The sequence below is a fragment of the Miniopterus natalensis genome, chromosome 5 (assembly GCF_054644295.1).
Source record: "Miniopterus natalensis isolate mMinNat1 chromosome 5, mMinNat1.hap1, whole genome shotgun sequence".
Classification (NCBI taxonomy): Eukaryota; Metazoa; Chordata; class Mammalia; order Chiroptera; family Miniopteridae; genus Miniopterus; species Miniopterus natalensis.
The window spans coordinates 28,304,863-28,325,198 of NC_142085.1; the positions used below are offsets into that span (position 1 = coordinate 28,304,863).

A 20,336-nucleotide genomic window follows, 5' to 3' on the forward strand; every position below is an offset into this window, starting at 1 on the left:
TAAATTCCATTGGTGACCTTAGTTCCCCTTTGCCATGTAACCTAACATAGTTACAGGTTTCAGGTATTAGAATGTGGACAACTTTGGGGGGGTCATTCTACTTAGCACAGCTCTTGACTCCCTAATTGTAGCTTAGTTGAGGATGAACTAATAAATTTAAAATTTTGGAGTTAACAAAACATCTAAGGCCATAGTAAGTATGTTTAAAAGTCAAAGAAAAATAATACCAACAGTAGAGGAGAGAATGCAGTGGTAAGTTAAACCATTTGGATATTAACATGTTAACATATAAAACTTAACTGGTAAATTTATACTCAGCTGTTCTTAGTTTTTAATATAGTAGTGCTTTTAAAGAAGGATATGAATCGAGAATAAATGCATTATAAGAGCTTCCTAATCAATTATTGTTAAAGCAGATAGTTTACATAATTTTAACATTTGAATATAACAGTTACACTATTCCCATCCCAGATTCTTCTAAAACAGTGGCCAGGTTACCACTCTTGACTTTTGTCTCCCAAAGGAAGTCACAAAATTAGTTACTGCTTTTAAAAAGTGTCAAATACCCTGATTCTTTGATTCCTGTTTCATAAAGAATTTCACTACGTGAATAGATGAGCTGAAAAACAAATATTGGGTCAATAGCTAGAAGTATCTTGAAAACACGAGCCCACTGTTCATTTATAGATGCAGAACTAAGTCATTGGAGGAAACCCCTGTATATATAGTTAAAGAAAAGGCAGTGAACCCACTATAACTCCCCAATATCCCCAAATACCTTTGCGATGTTTTTCCAGGAAATTGTTCTTTAAAAGGTAAGTATTGCCACCCCCAGCTTAGATATTTCAACTCAATTTAAAGAATGGTCTTGTCTTTACATTCAACACTTAGTTTCAGAAGCATCATAACATTTATAGTACAATTATTTTAAAGGTCTTTCTGTATTCATCATTATTTTGTGCTGGAAAAGTATCTCACATAAGTCTTCAACACCATCACCAGGAGAGCAAAAACGGATATTGAAAATTTGCCACGTGGAATTTTGGATTTTAAGGTGAAGGAAAAAAAATTCACCAAAGTCATTTTGACTTAAAGGAGACTCTCCAGGTGGCAGATTTCAGTTACTTTATTGTGTGCGTGTTGTGCAGATGTTTGATGGGAGCAGTACCGTTGGCTCCACCTTTTAGAGCTTGCAGTGTGGTGTAGAAGACAGGTGATCACATCTCAGTAAATCTGCAGCTTTAAAGCAACAGTTCTCAAACTTTCTGGTTTCAGGACCCTTAAGAGCTTTTGTTTTTATGGGTTAACTTGTTTAAAGATAATTCCATTGTGTTAATAGAACTTTTTTTTTTTTTCCCCATGAAAAATAACTTACAAACTACATTGGTTTAGTAGGAGTGTCATTGTTCTTATCTTTGCACATCTCCAGTGTCCTATCTGCATTCAGTGTTTTGCAATATGTCATTTTGGTTGAAAGAGATGAAGAAAATAAGACTTCACATGGATTGTTGGGAAAAGAAGTGCTCTGCACCCCTGAAAGGTCCCCGGACTACACTTTGGGAAGCACTACAGCTAAGAAAGGCACACTTGCCCTGGCCGGTGTGGCTTGGTTGGGGATCGTCCCATGTACCAAAAGGTTGCAGGCTCTATCCCTGGTGGGCATGCAGGAGGCAGCCCATGTGATGTTTCTCTCCCACACCTTTTCTCTGTAAAAAAATCAATAAAAATATTTTTTAAAAGTTAAAAATGACACTATTATGATAGAACATGTGGCTTCATGGTAGGGGTGTGGTTCAGGCTGAGTCCTTGAAGCTTTTGTAACCTTCCATAGAACAGCTTTCTTGCCTTTGCACATAAAGTGTGTATTTTTAAAAGATTTCATTGTTACTATCAAGGAATTTTTTAGAGCATTATCCTCGTGATCTCAGTATCTCCCAAGTTAAATGAAGTGGTATGGACCATACAAATTCAGGTCAGAGTTTCTCAGGAAACATTGGATGGGATTGTCTTACCGAGTTGTTTCGTTAAAACCCTCCTTTGAATCAATGTATAGACATTCTGGAATTCCACCTTATATTTTGCTCACACTTTCAATGTTAATAGTATTTCTGGCAACAATGGTGCCAAAGTTCTGAGCTTTGGTTCTAGGGCCTTCCAAGAATGCCTCGCTTTCTGATTTCAATGGAGTGGCAAAAATAAGGCTTAAAAAAATTTTGTTAAGCTCTTCAAATGACAAATTGCTTACCCAGTTTCTCTGTATAGGTTGGAGCCTGTGCAGGTAGACTTTGCATTACAAAGTTAGTTGTGCACTAGTCCTCTTGTAAAGTTTCCATCTAATAGATAATTACATGTTTTTTCTTTTTAACTTCACATGCTGCTTATTACTGAGATTTCCCTCCCCTCCATAGCCCTATCTATTAGTGCTTTGTATCAGTCATGTGTTGTCAGTTGCTTTCTTGGCAGCAAAATTATCATAAATATCAAACTGAAAATGCTAAGTAACAACAGCAATGACTACCTCCCAATATGCAATGGTGGAGTGGAGGTGGGGGTAAAAATGCTATTCACAATTATGTCAACCACTGGTATTGGGCAAAATGGACTTCTCAAGTTAACCTTTTGACGTTACAGATATTACCGGGACAGTAATTTACAGTGGCATTACTTAGAGACTTTGCTGTCCAATTTTGAGATGGGTAAATTTGAAAAGTTAAACATAAGTGAAGTTTTAACATTAATGAAATTTAATGTTTATATCAGTTTTGTAAGTACATGGTTTGAAAAGTCAAGTAATTCTATACGGTTTATCAACAAAACCCAACAGTATCTGCACTACTCTCTAGAGGTAAATACTTTTAATTACTTCAGACATTTGTTAGAATATTTGCTTTCACATTTGTGATATGTATATGCTATTTAAAAAATAGTTACAAAAACTGTAATATTTATTGATGACTTAATGGAAGATAAGGGTTTAACTCTGACCAACCAACTCCTTTCCCCACCTACCCTCCCACATTCACACAATTTTGGGTTTAAGTCAGTATTCAAATAATATAGCTAAGCCACAGAATATTCCCTTATATAATTTTTATTTTCCTTTTAATAACTTTTGCCTTTTTATTTTCTTATTTGTATCACCAATTCATTCCCACCTAAGTTTGATTTAAAAACAATTCGCAGATGAATTAACACTGAATAGTGAAAACTTAGTAACCACCATACTTACAGATAAATTGGATGTAGGAAAAAACAACCAGAATCTTTGGTATATTTATAAGCTTAAAAAAATTTGTTAGCATTTAGACTATTTCAGGTAACAGTGAACAGTTGATTTTCAGTCAACAGTGTGTGCCAAAGAAATAACTACCAACTACATTTTCATATGTATTTTGTATATTAAAATAACCACTATTAGTTTGTGTTACCTAATTTTGTTCATCTCCATTATAAACGTACCCTTCTGATTCAATTAACTCAATTTTATTTGAGTCCTGAAAGAATACATCTTTAATTTTACCAACAAAATTTCTTTGAAAAATCTCTTGAGTAACAATATTTACCTTTCAGCCATATTCAAAGCCCCCCAGGTAACCAACCAATGCCATCATAATTTAGAGCAACAAAATTTTTTTATGGATCGATGTCCTCAGAGAGAATTAGATTACCATCTAGGTAGGCCTTAATAAGAGTTTGATTTTGAATTACCATGATGTGGTGCCATTTATTACAACAGAATGTGCCATTGCTATAAATCATAGGTACAGAGGTGCCTTCTCCTAAGTTAACTGCTATTTTCAAGATCTGATTATGGAGACCGATTGCCAGAAAATCATTTTCTTCATTTTGAGCTTTTCCTATCCATGCAATTACGCCTTCTGTTCCGGTCGTGCTGAAATTTAAGGATATATGAGTGACCTGAAGGTTTCTTACTCTGTAGTGTGGATCAATGTATTTAATGTAAGAATTACCCATAAATTTTGCAGTCGAAAATGAAGTTTTGTTTTCACAATACCTTCCCACCCAACCCAAAGTACACAAACAACTGTAAGAGAAGGCTCGGTCAGGCACACAGAGATTGGTGGAGACAAAGGTGATTCAAACAGTGCACAGACTGGCCACACTGGGCCACATTTCCAGCCCAGTGTGGCAAACATCTGCAAGAAAAAGTGGTACTGTTTACTATACATTCACCCCCATTTCTGCACACCTTGTACCCACAGGCTGTCCCATCACAGTCACCTACATTTGAGCCACCTTTCGCTCCTAGTTCAGTTAATTCTTGATTATAACAACTTCTCGGACACGACCTTGAAAACCTATAGGTTCATTTGCTGTTGCGATGGATTTACAAGACTTAAGGATGACACCCCTCCAATATAGAAGTCAGTATTTGTGTCCAGGTAGTTCATTTTAGCGTTGGTTTTTTCTGTTATATTTATTCCATCCAGGTCCAGGTAGCCTTCTGCATTGATTCTTCCTGTTTCAACCACATGCCTAGTGCTTCCTTTAACAGTTACTTTTTGGAGAGTTTCTAGAACAATAGTTCTGTCACCAAGGTTGTAGCGAAGTTGTACAGAACCCTTTATTAAAGAGATACATAAAAAATCACCTGTTGAGAAAGAAAACCAGTTTAATAACAGTGAAATGTTACTCCATGAAAAACTCTTGCCCAGCTGGTGTGACTCAGTGGTTGAGTGTCGCCCTATGATGCAGGAGATCGAGGTTCGATCCCCAGGAGGGGGAGTGCAGGAGGCAGCCAATCAATGTCTCATCATTGATGTTTCTCTCCCTCTCCCTCCTCTCTGAAACTGATAAAAACATATTTCAAAACAAAACAAATCGTGCTCTTTCTGGCCACTCAAGTTTTGTTTTGGAAAAAGAAGGTAACAAGTCTTGGTCGTAATTATGGTAGGTAATTTTCTTTCTGTTTACAGATCAAAGTCTGTGTGTCTACATTCATTCACACATTCTGTATTCTTTTGTTCTGGAATTGGCCACGTAAGTTTTCCCTAGCTGTAAGTATTTGCCACTGAGTAGATGTGTTGTGGCACTAAGCTGAAGTGAGGTTTTCCTTCAGTAATTTTAGTTGAGTGAACGTGTAAAAATAAGTAACATTGACTCCAAGCCACTGACTTTGTTTTTCACAGATTGGGGAGGGAGGTAAAAGAGCAGTTAATAGTGGTGCCATGAGAACCTTTTATTACAGCGTACGCGTTTCAGCCTTGCCCTGCATCAGGTTCCGTCTGCCGGTACACGGACCCCTCATGGAGACCTCTGCTCGGGTGTTTCAAAGGCACCTCAAACTCCAGAGTTCGTATCTCAGTTTGTGAACTTCCTCCCATTCCCCCGGCCTCTTCTAGTCTTCGCAAACTCAGTGGGTCCCTCCCTCCCATCCAGTTCTTCAAAAATTTAGGTATGATCCTTGGATCCGTACTTTGTCCGATCCACACATAACCTGTCAAACACAGGTCTCCGGTCAGACAGGTTTATTAGCATTTTGGTTCATTGTTAGCTCCCTGATTCTGCCCACTCCTGCTACTCTAAACTCACCTTCCTCTCTGGCGCATGACCTGCTATTGCTAGAGCCTCCTCCTGCTCCTACCTTTCCAACTGATTTTCTAATCTACACGGAAGCTTAGTAATTGTTTCAAATGAGATCCTCATTATTATACTACTCTTGCTCCTAAAATCAATAAAACCAGAAACAAACGTGTATAGCACTCTAAATACACTTGGTGCCTTGCAGGTGGACACAACCCTCTTTCGCAGCATAGTGGAAGGAGTTTCTCTTGTTACTTGTGTTGCAGTGTCCTTTAGCAAGCGCTCTTACAGTGAAGAGCTACACTGGAATAAAAAGCATCGAAAAATGATGAAGCCCAGCCGGGCGTGGCTCAGCAGTTGAGCGTCGACCTAGGATCCAGGCGATCGGGGTTCAATTCCCGGTCAGGGCACATGCCCGGTTGCAGGCTGCAGCCGATCCATGACTTTCTCATCATTGATGTTTCTATCTCTCTCTCCTCTCCTCTCTCTGAAGTCAATAAAGACATTTTAAAAAAATAATAAAAAATAAAAATGAAAGCTGAAGCCATGATCTATAGTATCACTGCTCAAGTTACCAACCGGAAGAAAGGGCAAGGGGAATTGTTTATTTCAACTCAGCTTTGCTGGTACATTCTTTTTTTTAATTTAAATATATCTTTATTGATTTTAGAGAGGAAAGGAGAGGGAGAGAGAGAGAAACATCAATGACGATAGAGTCATTGATCGAGCCTGCAACCTGGGCATGTGCCCTGACCTGTAATCGAACCCCGATGGCCTGGATCCTAGGTCGATGCTCAACCGCTGAGCCACACCTGGCCAGGCTGCTGGTACATTCTTAAGAAGAATTGACAAAGAAGGCTTTTTCTCTGCCTCTGTGGCCCTGGAAGCTAAAATTGCTGGTAGCTGTATTGGCAGCTCTTTGTCACGAAGGCCTTTTATTTTAGGTGATTAGAAAATGGTCCAGTAGTCATGGGTCATGAGTACAGATTGCCATTAGGGTAAGTATATGTTAAAAGTTCACCGCTGGTGGACCGTCCTTACAAGAAAGTGAGCTCACCGGTGGAATGAAGATCCTGAATGGATGCACTTCGGCTGTTGGACCAGGTTTAACGAGGCCTCGGGCCCTGCTTTCCTCTTCTGTGCAGCCTTTACCCCACCACGCATCACAGATCAAAGGGACCTGAGGGGCTAACATTTGTGAAGAGACTACAGACAACTTAGTAGAGAAGTTTTGTATACTTTTTCTCTAGAAAAGGAAAGCCAAGGCAATGTAACTTATTTTATCTTTTATTCAGTTGTTTGAATATGCACCTTGGGCCTGTGCCCTGACTGGGAATCGAACCTCGATCTGCTGGATCCTAGGTTGATGCTCAACCGTTGAGCCACCCCTGGCCGGGTGACTAGGCTTTTTAATACACATTTGCCTGGGAGGATTATAACTATATCAAGATGAATTCAGCTATCTGTGATTAATTTATGCTTAACATAATAATTTTTGTGTCAAAAAACTAATTTTAAGATACTAAATATTTAGCAGAAACATAAGCAGGTGCCATTGTCTTTTTCCAAAATCAGATCTAAAATCAACCAGGATAATCTTCAAATTATCCTTTTGTTTTAAATTTTACACTATTTGAGACTTCAAATTATTTCTTTAAAGAGATGCAGAAACTGTGTTAATTGAGAATCTGGTTTGGCACATACGAAAACCTAATTGGCTGCTGAAAAATCCAAATTTGTGTTTTGACATTGTGTTTTAAGTGTTTGAACATTTTTTATTAATTGCTCCTCTCAGCAGAGGATGAGCTAGAAGGCTTGATGTTTACATCAGATGTAGTTCTTAGAGAAGGTACAAAGTACGGGACAGTCACCTCTATTTTATGCAACCTTAAATGAAACACACTTCATCACTTGTTACACCACTTGATTGCTAATAAGTAGGTATATGCCTTTCATCTGATAATTACCTTTAGGTTAATCTAAGTCTGCAAATGTAGAGCTTAGGTTTTTTTAATATTTTAAAGTTTTTATGATTTCCTTACATAAGTGTCAACTACAGCACCTATCATGACATGAAACTAATAAATCTATTTTCAGTTCTCTTTGTAAATAGTGTCTAAGGGCAGACAGGAAGATCTTGACTTTTATGAACAGTAATACAATGCCATTTAATGACGTGTAAAAAAAAAAAGTGTTCTTGTCTCCTTTAAGTGTTACTGTGCATGAGCTTTTACATACATAAGCACAAATATGTATCTAGTGAACTGATTATAAAATTATAGTACAACATTCTTGGTCAGTCAGAGTCCAGAATATCTCTTGATTTTCTGCCCTTACCGTACAAAGGTTAACTTTGAACTGTTTATATGAGCAATATAACTAAAGATGATCACCTCTTAATGTCTGTTGATTTATAAACAGAAGTTTTCTGTTTGTGCATGATTCTCCCATTTCGCATTTTCACAGGGAGATTTAAATTAATCATGAACTTAAAGCCCAATATCAAATCTCAGGTGAACAAATCTCTTCTAAGGTATGTTTTGTAGCTCAATCATGTTATATTTTTCTTTGAAAGTGTCATCTTTTCTCATTGAATTTATTTTGAAGGTATTTCACCAGTGCATTGACACGGAACCATTTTGGTCTAATTCTCTGATATTATCATGTAGCAACATCTTATGACACCTTTAAAAGAATTTCTTAGATTAGTTTGTGAAAATCAGGGCATGATTTTTGTTGACTACAAGATATAAACTGATTTAATTATTAATACAAAAATTTTATTTTCTGAGAAACAAAATGAAAAAAGTTTTTGTCAGAGTTTTGGAGAAAAATAGGAAAATAGAAATTAAGAACACAGTAAAAAACTCAAATGTCAATTTTTAAAACCGAAGCATAGTACTTGGGTATTTTCATTCCATATAATTATACAATAATTATGCAACTCTTATAGTTAAAAGTTATTTGTATAAACTTATTTTGGGATGTGGACCCTAGGTTTTTACCACTTAGAAGACAGAACAACTTAAAGAAAAATTTTTGGAGCTGTAAATGTCGACAGATTTACTGGAAAAATAGCCATGCCTTCCTTTTTTAAGTCTTTCATATACATATTTCGTTCCTTTTTTAAAAAATATATCCTTACAGATTTTAGAGGGAAGGAGAGAGAGATAGAAACATCAATGATGAGAGCGCCATTGATCGGCTGCCTCCTGCACGCCCCCTACTGGGGATCGGGCCCACAACCCAGACATTTGCCCTGACCAGGAATTGAACCCCGATCGCCTGGATCCTAGGTCGATGCTCAACCGCCGAGCCACACCCAGCCGGGCCATATTTTGTTCCTTTTGACATAGACTATCAGGCATGGCTTCAACCTTTTTTTGATGGAATTATTATAAAGCTGAGCAAATACCCATATTTGGATTTTGCTAACTTTAATTCTAACAAAGCTCTTGCTATTTTATTAACATTTATATTTAGGGAGTCAATTCATAACGCAGTAGCAATAGAACATGAAAGTATCAAGTGTTTATAGACTAGATGACTCAAGAAATAAAAGCACTTCATCACATACTAATAGTTTATTGGGCATTCATTAGGATTTGCTTTCCCTGCAAACAAAGATCTGCCGACTTGACCTGATTGTGCTCGTAAGTGTTGTGCCGCGCAGAACAGGATGCCGTCTGCAGAAAGAGGCTGGACCTGCAGCTGGCTCTGGGTCCTTTTTCGAATACGAAAGGAAGCAAAAGACATCCAGGATAATTCGTGGCTTCTGAAAGATGGATCACTTATCGATAAAGCTAAAGAACAAAACAAGACAAAAGCCCGAGTTTCAAAAAACAGTATTGCTCATCAGTGCAGTAAACTGAAAATGTTGTCGCTTGCCTTCCCTCCCTGCTGCGTCCACACTGACCCTCGGCCACTCTGTTCTCATCCCGCTGACACTGGGCTCTCTGGAACCGGCCAGCTGCTGAAAAGCCCTCTCCTGGGAACTATGCTCCTAGGCTGGCACCGTGTGACCCAAATCCTCTGCTGCAGGTCGCGGAGCAGACAGACAGGCCTCGGAGGCATCAGTTCTGAGAACATGCTTATGTCAGGGCCGTGAGCTCTCTGGCATGTCTCACACTAATGCTTTCAGAAAGATGATTTAAACAGTGGCACATAAAAGCCATTGCTGGAGGGGTTATTCTTCAGTGTCTGTCTCTCTGATTAAAATACAGAGTGTAATCAAGTCAAGATACATTTTAAGTGATTATATAAGTGGAAATAAGTGTCAGCTTACTTGACGATAACTTAGGTCCATTTCTCTTCAGAAAGCGCTAACTCTTGAGTTTCGCTTCACGTTCAGCTCGAGAAGATTCCCTGCAGCAGGAGCTGAGGTAGAGCCGTTACCCGACCTGTGGTCCATCAGCTGCGAGCCCCCGCTGCTGTGTCGGGCTGACCAGGTGGGAACTGGGGGCCGAGAGGAAGGTTCTACGCTCGGCAGTCTCTCCCTCCACGGGCCCTGTCGTCCGCCTGTCTTCCTCACTTTGTGACCTGACATGCTTAGAGCGAGCTCTGGGTCACCACATGCTTCGAGCCGTTCATCTGTGTACTGGGCCTTTTCTCCCTTGGGCCCGGCCTATACTAACTGCTGTCTTTCACTTTTACATTGGTAGGCAGCGGGCGGGTGTATGCAGGAGGTGTTGGCACTTGCTGATTTTTAAGCAACTACATCATTCATTCTGATCTACTGCAGCTCAGGATGGCAGAGACTAGAATCACTCGGTGTGGCTGCCAAGAATGCCGAGTCCTGTGCCTCACTCCCAGGGGGTCTGACTTCTTAAAGCTGGGATGGGGTCTAGGAAGCATATTTTCCATAAACACCCAGGGTTCCTGACGTGTTACTTAGACTCCATGCTCATAAACACCAAACTAAGGTTTGTTTTAAGAATACAGGGATGGTTTAGAAAGTGGGCATCTTTTTGAAATTTTTCTTGTAGGAATTACTAAAGTAATACATATTCATTATAAGACATTTAAACAAGAGAGAAGGGTGTAAAGTAAAAAGATGAAATGTCATTGTGCTTTCCTCTTTCTTAATTCCCAGGAATCACTGTTAACAGTCTATTGAACATATAGCCAGGCTTTAGTTTTCAATGCATACACAATTACTGTGTGTGTATATCTAGTAGTATCTGATTTACTTCACGTAAATGAAACCATGTTATATATAAACTATGCATAATACACTTTTTTCACTCAATAATTTATCTTCCCGAAACTTTGATGTTAGCGTATTTTGCCTATTGTATCAGCCCATAGATGGTTGATACCTTTTATTGCTGATTATGATGATTTTGTACATTAAATTGTTGCAGCTTAAGCACATTCTGGGAGTTCCAATGCCTTTTAGATGCGAGTGGGTCGCCTATGGAGACAGGTAGATGGCACACAGAGGACTTCAAAGGACTCTGATTCAGTAACTCATCTCTGTCGTCCCTAAATTAGCTGCAGAACATTTCTGCTATTATTGTTCACTTTGAGGCAGAATTTGGGAAAAGTCCAGGTTTTCCTGTGGCTCACAAAGTCATTCTGACAGCAAATCATCTTTAGGAGACTTTGCTACTCAATGTCGGTTAATTAAGAAAAAAACACCAGCACCCCTTTTCTTGGATAACTGATCTGCTGGGTTTTGGCCAAGAGCCTCAGGGCTGGTCAGTGTGAGAGGCAGCTTCAGGAGGGATCACATTCTCAGAGGAATAACACAGAGAGAGAGAAACATCGTTGTGAGAGAGACACATCGACTGGTTGCTTCCTGCATGTGCCCCAGCCAGGGCTGGGGATGGAGCCTGCAGCCGAGGTACCTGCCTTCAGTCCTCAGGCCAACGCTCTAACCTCTGAGCCAAACCGACCAGGGCTGCACACATACTTTTAAAAATTAATCTTACCCATTTATTTGGAAATAATTTCAAACCTAATTGAAAAAATAAAAATAGTACAAAGAGTATTGCACCCAGATTCACCTTTGGTTAGTGTTCTACTACTTTATCTAGTTCTCTCTGTCTATCCATCTGATATTTTTCTCAATCATTTTAAGGTAAGTTCCATCCATCATGGCTCTTTGTACCTAACAACTTAGAGATCCTCTCTTATATAACCATGGTACAGTTAGCACCTTTAATAAATTTAACATTAATACTTTACTTTTGTCTAATATTAATAATCCAGGTTTTCAGTTGATCCAATAATGTCCTTTGTAATAGTTTCCCCTAGAGTAAGAAGTCTCATCTAAACGAGATGGTGCTTTGACTTGTTATGTCTCTATTGTCTTTTAACATGGAACATCACAGCTTTTCATTGTTTTTTATGACCCTGACACTTTTGAAGGATATTCCCCCCGCTCTGTTTTTTGACAAGAATGTTCATAATTTTGGTTTTGACTGTTATTGCCTCATAACTAGATTCAGGTTATACATTTTTGGCTGAAATTCTTCATAGGTGATGATGGGTGCTTTTCACGGTACCACATATAGGGGTACATGTTATCTATTTGTCCCCCATTGGTGAAGCTAATTTTGATCACTTTGGTCAAGGTGTTGACTGATTTTTTCCCCATTGTATATTATTCTATAATTATGGCTTTTTTTCCTTCCTTGCAATGAAATCTGTGGGGAGATACTGTAAGACCACACATCAAAACTACCTCTTAGCCCGGCCCAGCATGGCTCAGCGGTTGAGCATCGACCTAGGATCCAGGAGATTGCAATTTGATTCCTGGTCAGGGCACATGCCCGGGTTGCGGGCTCCATCCCCAGTCCAGGGCGTGCAGGAGGCAGCTGATCAATGCCAACTCTCTCATCACTGATGTTTCTCTCTCTCTTTCTCTTCCTGAAATCAATAAAGCTATATTTAAAAACAAACAAACAAAAAACCCAAAACAAAAAAACTACCTCTTAGCCCTGGCTGGTTTTGCTCAGTGGTTAGAGCATCAGCCCGAGGCCCAAAGGGCAGCTGGTTTGATTCCCGGTCAAGGGCGGCTACAGGAGGCAACCAGTTGCTGTGTCTCTCTCACATTAGTGTTTCCCTCTCTCCCCCCTTCCTCCCTCCCTTCACTTCTTCTAAGAAAACACACAAAAAAACCCTCCTAGATTTAATACCTGTAGATGAGTTTAGTCTGAACCAGCCTTTACTTAGAAGCAAAATGATCGTGTTCCAGCCTATCAGTCCCTGCACAGTCCTCACAGTCATGATGTTGTGAACCTGATGTCTCCGTGGGAGGAGAGCTTGTAGCTTCCTATCAGCCGTCTTGCTGACACACATCTTTGCTTGTAAAGCACAAATTTTTCTTAAAACCTAAAGCTCTGCAAGATTCCCCTCATGCATTAAACATTTCACCACCTCCACACCTTGGATGTCTGCTTATTTCAGTACACCTCTTTAATCACTTTAAATTGAGCAAGTCCTGTTGAAGGTCATTTGCTACCAAACGTTCATTCCTGTTCTGAGTGTTGGAGCTCAAGGTTTCTAAAATAGATTACTTCAATTCCCAGAGCATTGGTTTTTTTTGTTTGGTTGTTTTTATTGCCTCACCTGAGATTATGTTTATTGATTTGAGAGAGAAGGAGAGAGGGAAAGAAACATCGATGTGAGAAAGAAACATCGATTGATTGCCTCCTGTACATGCCCAGACTGGGGATCGAACCCACAACCTTTTGGTGTACAGGGTGATGCTCCAACCAACTGAGCCACCCGGCCAGGGCCCAGAGCATTATTTTTCATGATGAACTCAAACCATAGCCCAATTCACTAAATAGCTTTCAATCTTCGCATTCTATAAGCTTATGAGGTTACATTGATATCCTCACTGATGCATATCTGCTCTGTTCTCAGCAAATTACAGATTTAGAGCTCTCCATTTTATGCTATTTCATTACATTTAATGCAAAAGTTTTGACTTTAGCTGCAGTTCCTCTGTGCCACAGCTCTGTTCTGTTCAGTTAGTAAAGAAAAAAAAAAAAAGGAAAATAAAACTGTTAGCAGCATTTATTAACCTATGATTTGCCCTTTGGTCTATGAATAAGTCCATGCAATTTCACTGTGGCTTCCGGGCTTGTAAATGCTTCTTTAAAGGTTTGTCACAATAAACATCTAATGGATAGAAAATAACTTCTTTCTCCATCCTTAACTACGTGAAGCCTTAAGACATCACCTTCATTTCAACTAAAGCAGTTTGACGAAATTTAGATTAGCTAAATCCACACCTTGTTACTGGAGCAAAACGCGGCAGGTAAACACCCTTGCTCTTTGCCGATTATTATCAGAGTCTGCTGGGAGCGGTGGGAACATGCAGTTGAACCTGTTGGCTAATTGCTAACAGAAGGAATGGTTAAGTGTCAGTTATTGGAAAAATAAAAATTACCCCTTTAGGCAGGCTTTCTTTAGCACCCAGATAGATAATGCCAAACAACTCTTCTTTAATTGTTTAACTCATTTAGTTATTTGGGCGGCTAGTGTTCTAAACGATCTTTGCAGATCCATCAAGATGGAGTGTTGCCTAAAAATTAAGAGCTCTATAAAATCACTTGATTGTTTTATGATAGTTAGAGACATCTGGTGATTTCCGTTTTCAAAATCTTCTAAGAGGTGTTCCAGTCCATGTAGTTTGGAGCAGAATTGGGGTGTTCAAACAAATGCCAAGTTAAACCAATAAATTTGCATAGTAAAACGTCAAACTTGTCACCTATAAATCTGAAAAATAAAGCATGTAATGATTCTTTCAATCAGTAACGGGGTCACCTGGACTTCTACAGTGAACTTAATTTTTATTTAAAAAATTTTTTGCTATGCTTTGACTATCGAAAACCTGGCTGACAACAACTGCTACCCAAGAGTAACAATCTAATGAAAATGTTAGTTAATTATTTCCCAAGACAAATATTGCCCCAGTAACATGCCAGGCCATTAGAAATGACTTTATTCTTTTAGCTTTGACATGATATCTTTACAGAACTATGACTTAGTCTTATGCCCTTAACCTTTACTGTGTGTCAACAGGAGAAACGACCATATACATAATGTTCCTTCCTTTCTAGAAAATTATCATCAAACATAGCATAGATTATGCTGTTTAATTTTATTTAAAATAATTGGACCTTGCTCAATTCTTTTTTATTAGAGTTCAGTACCTGGACACAGCTATCCGACCTTAATGGTACGCTTTTTTTTATTAGGCAATAAAAAAAGTAAGCTCCTGGTTGTATTTTACATTTTATTTCAATTTCCAGGAAACCCAAAGCTAATTTTACACTCAGCTGTTTTGTCCTGCTTACTCTTCTCATCTGTCCTCTCCCACCCACTTCCTCTTCTTACCGTTTCTCCTTTATTTTCTTGGGAGGAGGGCATCTTTTATCTTTTTGTGACTGTCTTGGCTACTTTTTAAACATATCTTTTACTGTGAACTCTCTCTGATGCCAATTGGAAGTGCCATAAGCAACTAAGTTAGGTAGCGAGTTGGAGATTTATGGCTGTTTCGGGAGTCTCAAAGGCCTGTTTACGGAAGGCCTGGGAGGCCGCAGTGATCACGCACAGGGTTTAACCTGCCGTCCAGGTTTTAAGCCGTGAATAGCACTTCACAGGCGGTCACTGAGCACCGCCTACGTGCAAGGCACGCCTCCAGCTCAGGGAGCAAGTCCTGACGATTTTCTAACCCAGTGTGCCTTGCACTGGCCCCTTACCTGCTTTTCTCAGAGGTATTTTAATAATTTGGACCTTCCTTGGCATACATCTCCTCAGGTGAAGAGGTTTACCCTCACTTGCTGGTGCGCCCTTCCATCTTTCCCTGGGTTTTGTTGAAGCGGTTCTCAATCTTAGGAAATCTATCTCCCCATCCCATGTGAGTCTATCCAGATGTTCCCCGTTCTTAGATACCGAACTTAATTTCATTGCTTTCTAATGACCACTCAGGTTCCACTAGCCAGAAGTGATATGCATATTGTGTCATTCACTTGTCTAACAATGAAAACATTCAAAACCCTGGGATATTCCTTCCTTTTTTCTCTAAACTGTTATTTAAATTATATACTTTTATTTAACTTTCACAGACATTTGCCTGGTCTGTACCTAAATTGTTAGCTCTTTGAAAGAAGGAATCCTATCTTACAGTGCTTTGGATCTCCCCATATTCACTTTAAAAAATGTAATAATCTGCTATATTTCTATAGAGAATGAGAATTATTTTAAAAAATATTTTACTTGGTCATTTTGAAAAGCTTATATCTACTCCATTAATCCTAAGTTTTTACATCTTTTATATAATAAACATTTATACATCTTTTATATAATGAAAATTATTGTCTTTTAAAAATAGGTTTAAAATATTTTAACTTAAGAATCTATTTAGCCTAGCCCGGCGTGGCTCAGCGTTTGAGCATCGACCTAGGATCCAGGAGATCGGGGTTCGATTCCCGGTCAGGGCACATGTCTGGGTTGCGGGCTGCAGCCGATCAATGACTCTCTCATCACTGATGTTTCTATCTCTTTCCCTCCCTCTCCCGTCCTCTCTCTAAAATCAATAAAGATATATTAAAAAAAAAAAAGAATCTATTTAAAACTAATCCATATTTTAAAAATGAAAATGATCAAAATATCTATGTTGACATGACTTACATTTTTTTATTTGATTTTAGAGAGAGAGGAAGGGAGAGGGAGAGAGAGAGAAACATCGATCGGCTGCCTCCTGCACGCCACCTACTGGAGACCGAGCCCCCAGCCTGGGCCTGAGCCCTGACCAGGAACCAAACCGTGACTGAGCCGCACCGGCTGGGCATACAGACCTACATTGAATTTGCGTGTGGCCACCCCGTTTTCCTTCCCTCTGTAGGCGGGGCGAATGTTTAGCGGGTGCTTGTTTTCGGCTGGGCACGGGGCTGGCCTCTCACTGACTCATCGTAACCTTTATGGGGCGTCCCGGGAGACGTAGAGAATTCTGCCTCAGACCACAGGGCTTCACGGCCAATGCCTGTGACATTCCTTGGTCACTACAAGGGCCTGGTACAGGAAGGTTTGGTTTTCTATTTTTCTTAAGACAAATTATACAGATTTTAACAAAAGAAGGACATGAACTAATGAGCCGTGTGGTCATGAGAATGTTAGTTCGCTTGTCACTTTTTAATGTTTCTACTAGAAACCAGAGGGAGCCTGTCTCTCAGCTCTCCAAACTAGATAGTAAAGTTTGTGGTTGGATCTCATCGCTGTCCGTCATCTCAGATTTAAAGAAGGAGGGCAGACCTGCCTCGGGAAGAGGCAACCAAGCCCTGTCCATAGAAATTGATTGTAAGCAGACATGTGTTTGGGTTTTTTTTTTTCTGCCATCCTAAGATGGGGATCAGGGTATTTATAGCTCAATATGTAAAACACCTCAAGGGAGGAGACTTTGGGCTGAAAATCCAATGTGAGTGCTTTTTGTTTTTTAATGTTATCTTGAATAGAAAATAAAAAGGACTTTGTTAAAGAAAAACCTCTCACAGATGTCTGTCTCTTAGAGTTTTTAACCTTTGTCTCACAACCTTATAAAAAGTAATAATCATTAATTTAGGACTTGGCAAGGAGAATGGACTATCCCTGGACTTTGGCCCAAAATTCCCCTTCAACAGAGATTTTTCACATCTCCCCTTTTAGTCTGATATTCAGGAAAGTGAAGCTCACTTGCCCGAGGTCCAAGGATAGGAAATGGCAGGCGTGTCTATTTCTTTTCTACTAAGACTCACTAGCAACATCTGTTCCTTTTGATATTAAAAAGCTTAATGTTTATATAAACCTTAGCATTGTTATATATAATTCACTTTCTCACTGAATTTCACTTATAATTTAATAGGTTGATTGAGAAGCACAGAAAGAAGACTAAAGAAGAATTAAAATGTTTGTGACTAGGAATCAGAGCTAGTTTCTATTTATTCTTTACTTTTAAAAGTATTGTAAAATTGTAAAGATAGAGGATCTAGTACACATGTAACCACATTTTTATTAATCATCACGATGGGATATAAAGTGGGGAAACAAATAAAGACTAAAGTTTGTTTATTTTTCCTATAAAGAAAGCTGTGTATTACCTGCTGTATTCCCACATGGCTAAATGCTCCTGGAAACAGGCACAGAAATGATTTCTCAAATTGCCATCTATAGTGCTGTGGACCCATTTCTCTATTATTAGGGAAAACCAAAGACTTGGCAGGAGAGCATCCCATGTGTCTGGAAGGCTTGAAGAATTGAACCTCTCCATTAACTTGAATTAACTGCAATGAAAACTGGGGCGAGGTGAACCATAAAGTACCCTTAGCACCAAGGGACTAAGTAGCTTAAACATGTGCCTGTTTCATTCAAAATGTGAGCATGTGCCTGGGTTTGTTTACCTTAGGGAATGAGAAATGAGTGGAAGGAAAATTGCACTATGCATGGGAAGAATGTAAGAAAATTGGAAACATTTTCAATATTTGCTAGGCTAAAAGTTAAAAACACACATATTATGGAATCTCATTTGGCTAAATGTCAACTATACGCAATAGCTAGAATTTAGTAGCATAAAATTTTTCCAAGGAAAAAAAGCAATTTACCAATAATGTGGGGGAAAGAATTAAGAGGAGAGATTGTGTGACTCAGGAAATGCTATATGTGTAGTTGTAAATAATAAATTCTAACAGGAAAGAGAGCAATAACATAGAAGAAAAGAGCAAATGAGCAAAATTTGGGTGTTTGAGTAAAGAAACTGGACATATTTTCTATCTCGCGAAAGAACTGTAAACCAGAATCCTGCCTAAACAGAATATTTTAATGACTGAGCTAGATTGGAAAATATTCTACCCTAGTACCTGTTATGATTTCTTTTTAAATTAAGACCGCCAGTCCTTGTGAAATATCCAACCCAGGTGCTGCTGTTTGCTGACAAGTGTCCTTCATCTTCAGTCATTTTTCAAGCTGGCTCAGGGCCCCTGGGTGTTTTTAAAACACGCATCTGAGCGAGTGCCTGGGTCAGACACTGTGAGCACTGAGGATTCAGGCCGTTCTGGAAGCAGGTTCAGATATTCAAATCACTTTTGGTGGCCGTGACCCTTAAATTCAACTGGTCTATTGGTATTTTATTACCACAGCACCATAACTGGTGCAACTCCAAAGAAGTTTGGGGTGAGGCCATAGTGAAAAAAAAAAAAAAAGCCTATCAGGAATTGTCCTCCGCTTGCGCTTAAATGGATTTTTCTTTGTCAGCTATAGGTGAATATTTTAAGGGACCTGAAGGATCACTTTTTCGCATTAGCGAGTCATTCTAAGATCTTGTAAGGGATATGTACGAAATAAGATTTCGCTACTTAAATTAGAATGCTGGGGAAAAAAATTCCCCCAGCAACCGTCTTCTCAGATCTATACACATATTTTGAAATACTTAAGACAATTTAAAATACGGGACAAGGACATTTTATTAACCAATTCTCCATACCATAGACTGTACAAGTTTCCACTTATTTTGTGGGACCGCTAGCTTTTATATTTTGATTATAAGATGCAACTAATACTGTGGAATGTGAAACTCACCGGATTGACTGTGTGAAGACTTAAATCCTCAGTCCTGCTCAGTCATCGTTTTGATTTTAATCTCTTTCAAGGTAAAGGAATTGGGATGAAGTGATTTTTGAGGATCTTTCAACCCCAGTATTTGATAAGTTATTTAAAGACAAATTTTGGTTTTGAAGATATTTGATTTTCAATGATTATGCTTCCTCAGACCATTGGAGTATGATAGTTGTTGATAAAATGTTACCTCTACATCGTTGTTCCTATGCTGTATTTATTAAAGGAATGGCTATTATGAGAGACTGCTCTAGAAATAGAGTGTTTTTAAACTTATTGATGATATATTGTGCCTTTAAGTTTCAAAAACCTGGCTTGCTCTATTGTAACTAGCCCTTATGTTAACTTGTCCTATTATTTCTTTCGGTTTCTAATAGCAATTCCTTTGGAAGTAATAGTGGTGCACCATCTTGGTAAAGTTTTGAGTACTTTGCTGTTCACTAAAATCAAGAACTATTTCTTGAAAAGTGTTGCAATCCATTTTTATTATTTTATTTATTTTTTCATATTTCTATTGATTTTAGAGAGAGAGAGGAAGGGAGAGAGTCTGAGACACAGAGAGAGGGAGAGAAACATGCTTTGTCATTCCACTTATTTATGCATTTATTGGAAGATTCCTGTATGTGCCCTGACTAGGGATTGAATCCACAACCTTGGGGTATTGGGATGATGCTCTAACCAACTGAGCTACCCAGCCAGGGCCCTTTTTTTATTATTTTAGAACTGTTAAGTTGAAATGCATAACAGATTTTGTATTCTGTACTGCAGGGTGGGTAATAGAGATTCAACAGCAATGAACACAAACAGGCATGGTCACTGCTCTCGGTTTCATGAAGGAGGCTTAGGGAAGCCTTCCCTAAAGAAGTGAGGTCTGAGTTGAAATCTGAAGGATAAATAAGTGGTAGCTGGGTGTGGAGGCTGAGGTCGGGGTCAGGGAATTGCAGGAGGGGGTGAAATGCAGTTGGAGTTCTGCTTGCAGCTTGGGGGTGGTGGGCAGTAGATAACCACATGCCTTCTCCTGCTGGTGTTGGCTGAGTCCAGGAAGAGGAGTCTGAGATATTTGACTGCAAGGAGGGCAGTGGAGGAATGACTTTGGTCCATCTCTATTCAGGAGGTGACAAGACTGCCTGCTCCTCTCAGGCCCTCCCACCCTACCGTGTGTTTGTGATGTGGAGGAAAAGCACAAGGTC

General features: G+C 39.1%; 1 protein-coding gene across 1 annotated transcript in view; it reads right to left on the bottom strand.

Moving 5' to 3' along the window:
• The window catches only part of EYS (EGF-like photoreceptor maintenance factor), a 1,117,601-nt gene that overhangs the window by 1,146 nt on the left and 1,096,119 nt on the right, over nt 1-20,336 (bottom strand). The window contains 6 exon segments of the mRNA XM_087817245.1: nt 3,429-3,596; nt 3,598-4,069; nt 4,071-4,290; nt 4,293-4,343; nt 4,346-4,612; nt 9,186-9,347. Of these exon segments, the coding sequence (XP_087673371.1) occupies nt 3,429-3,596; nt 3,598-4,069; nt 4,071-4,290; nt 4,293-4,343; nt 4,346-4,612; nt 9,186-9,347 (1,340 nt within the window).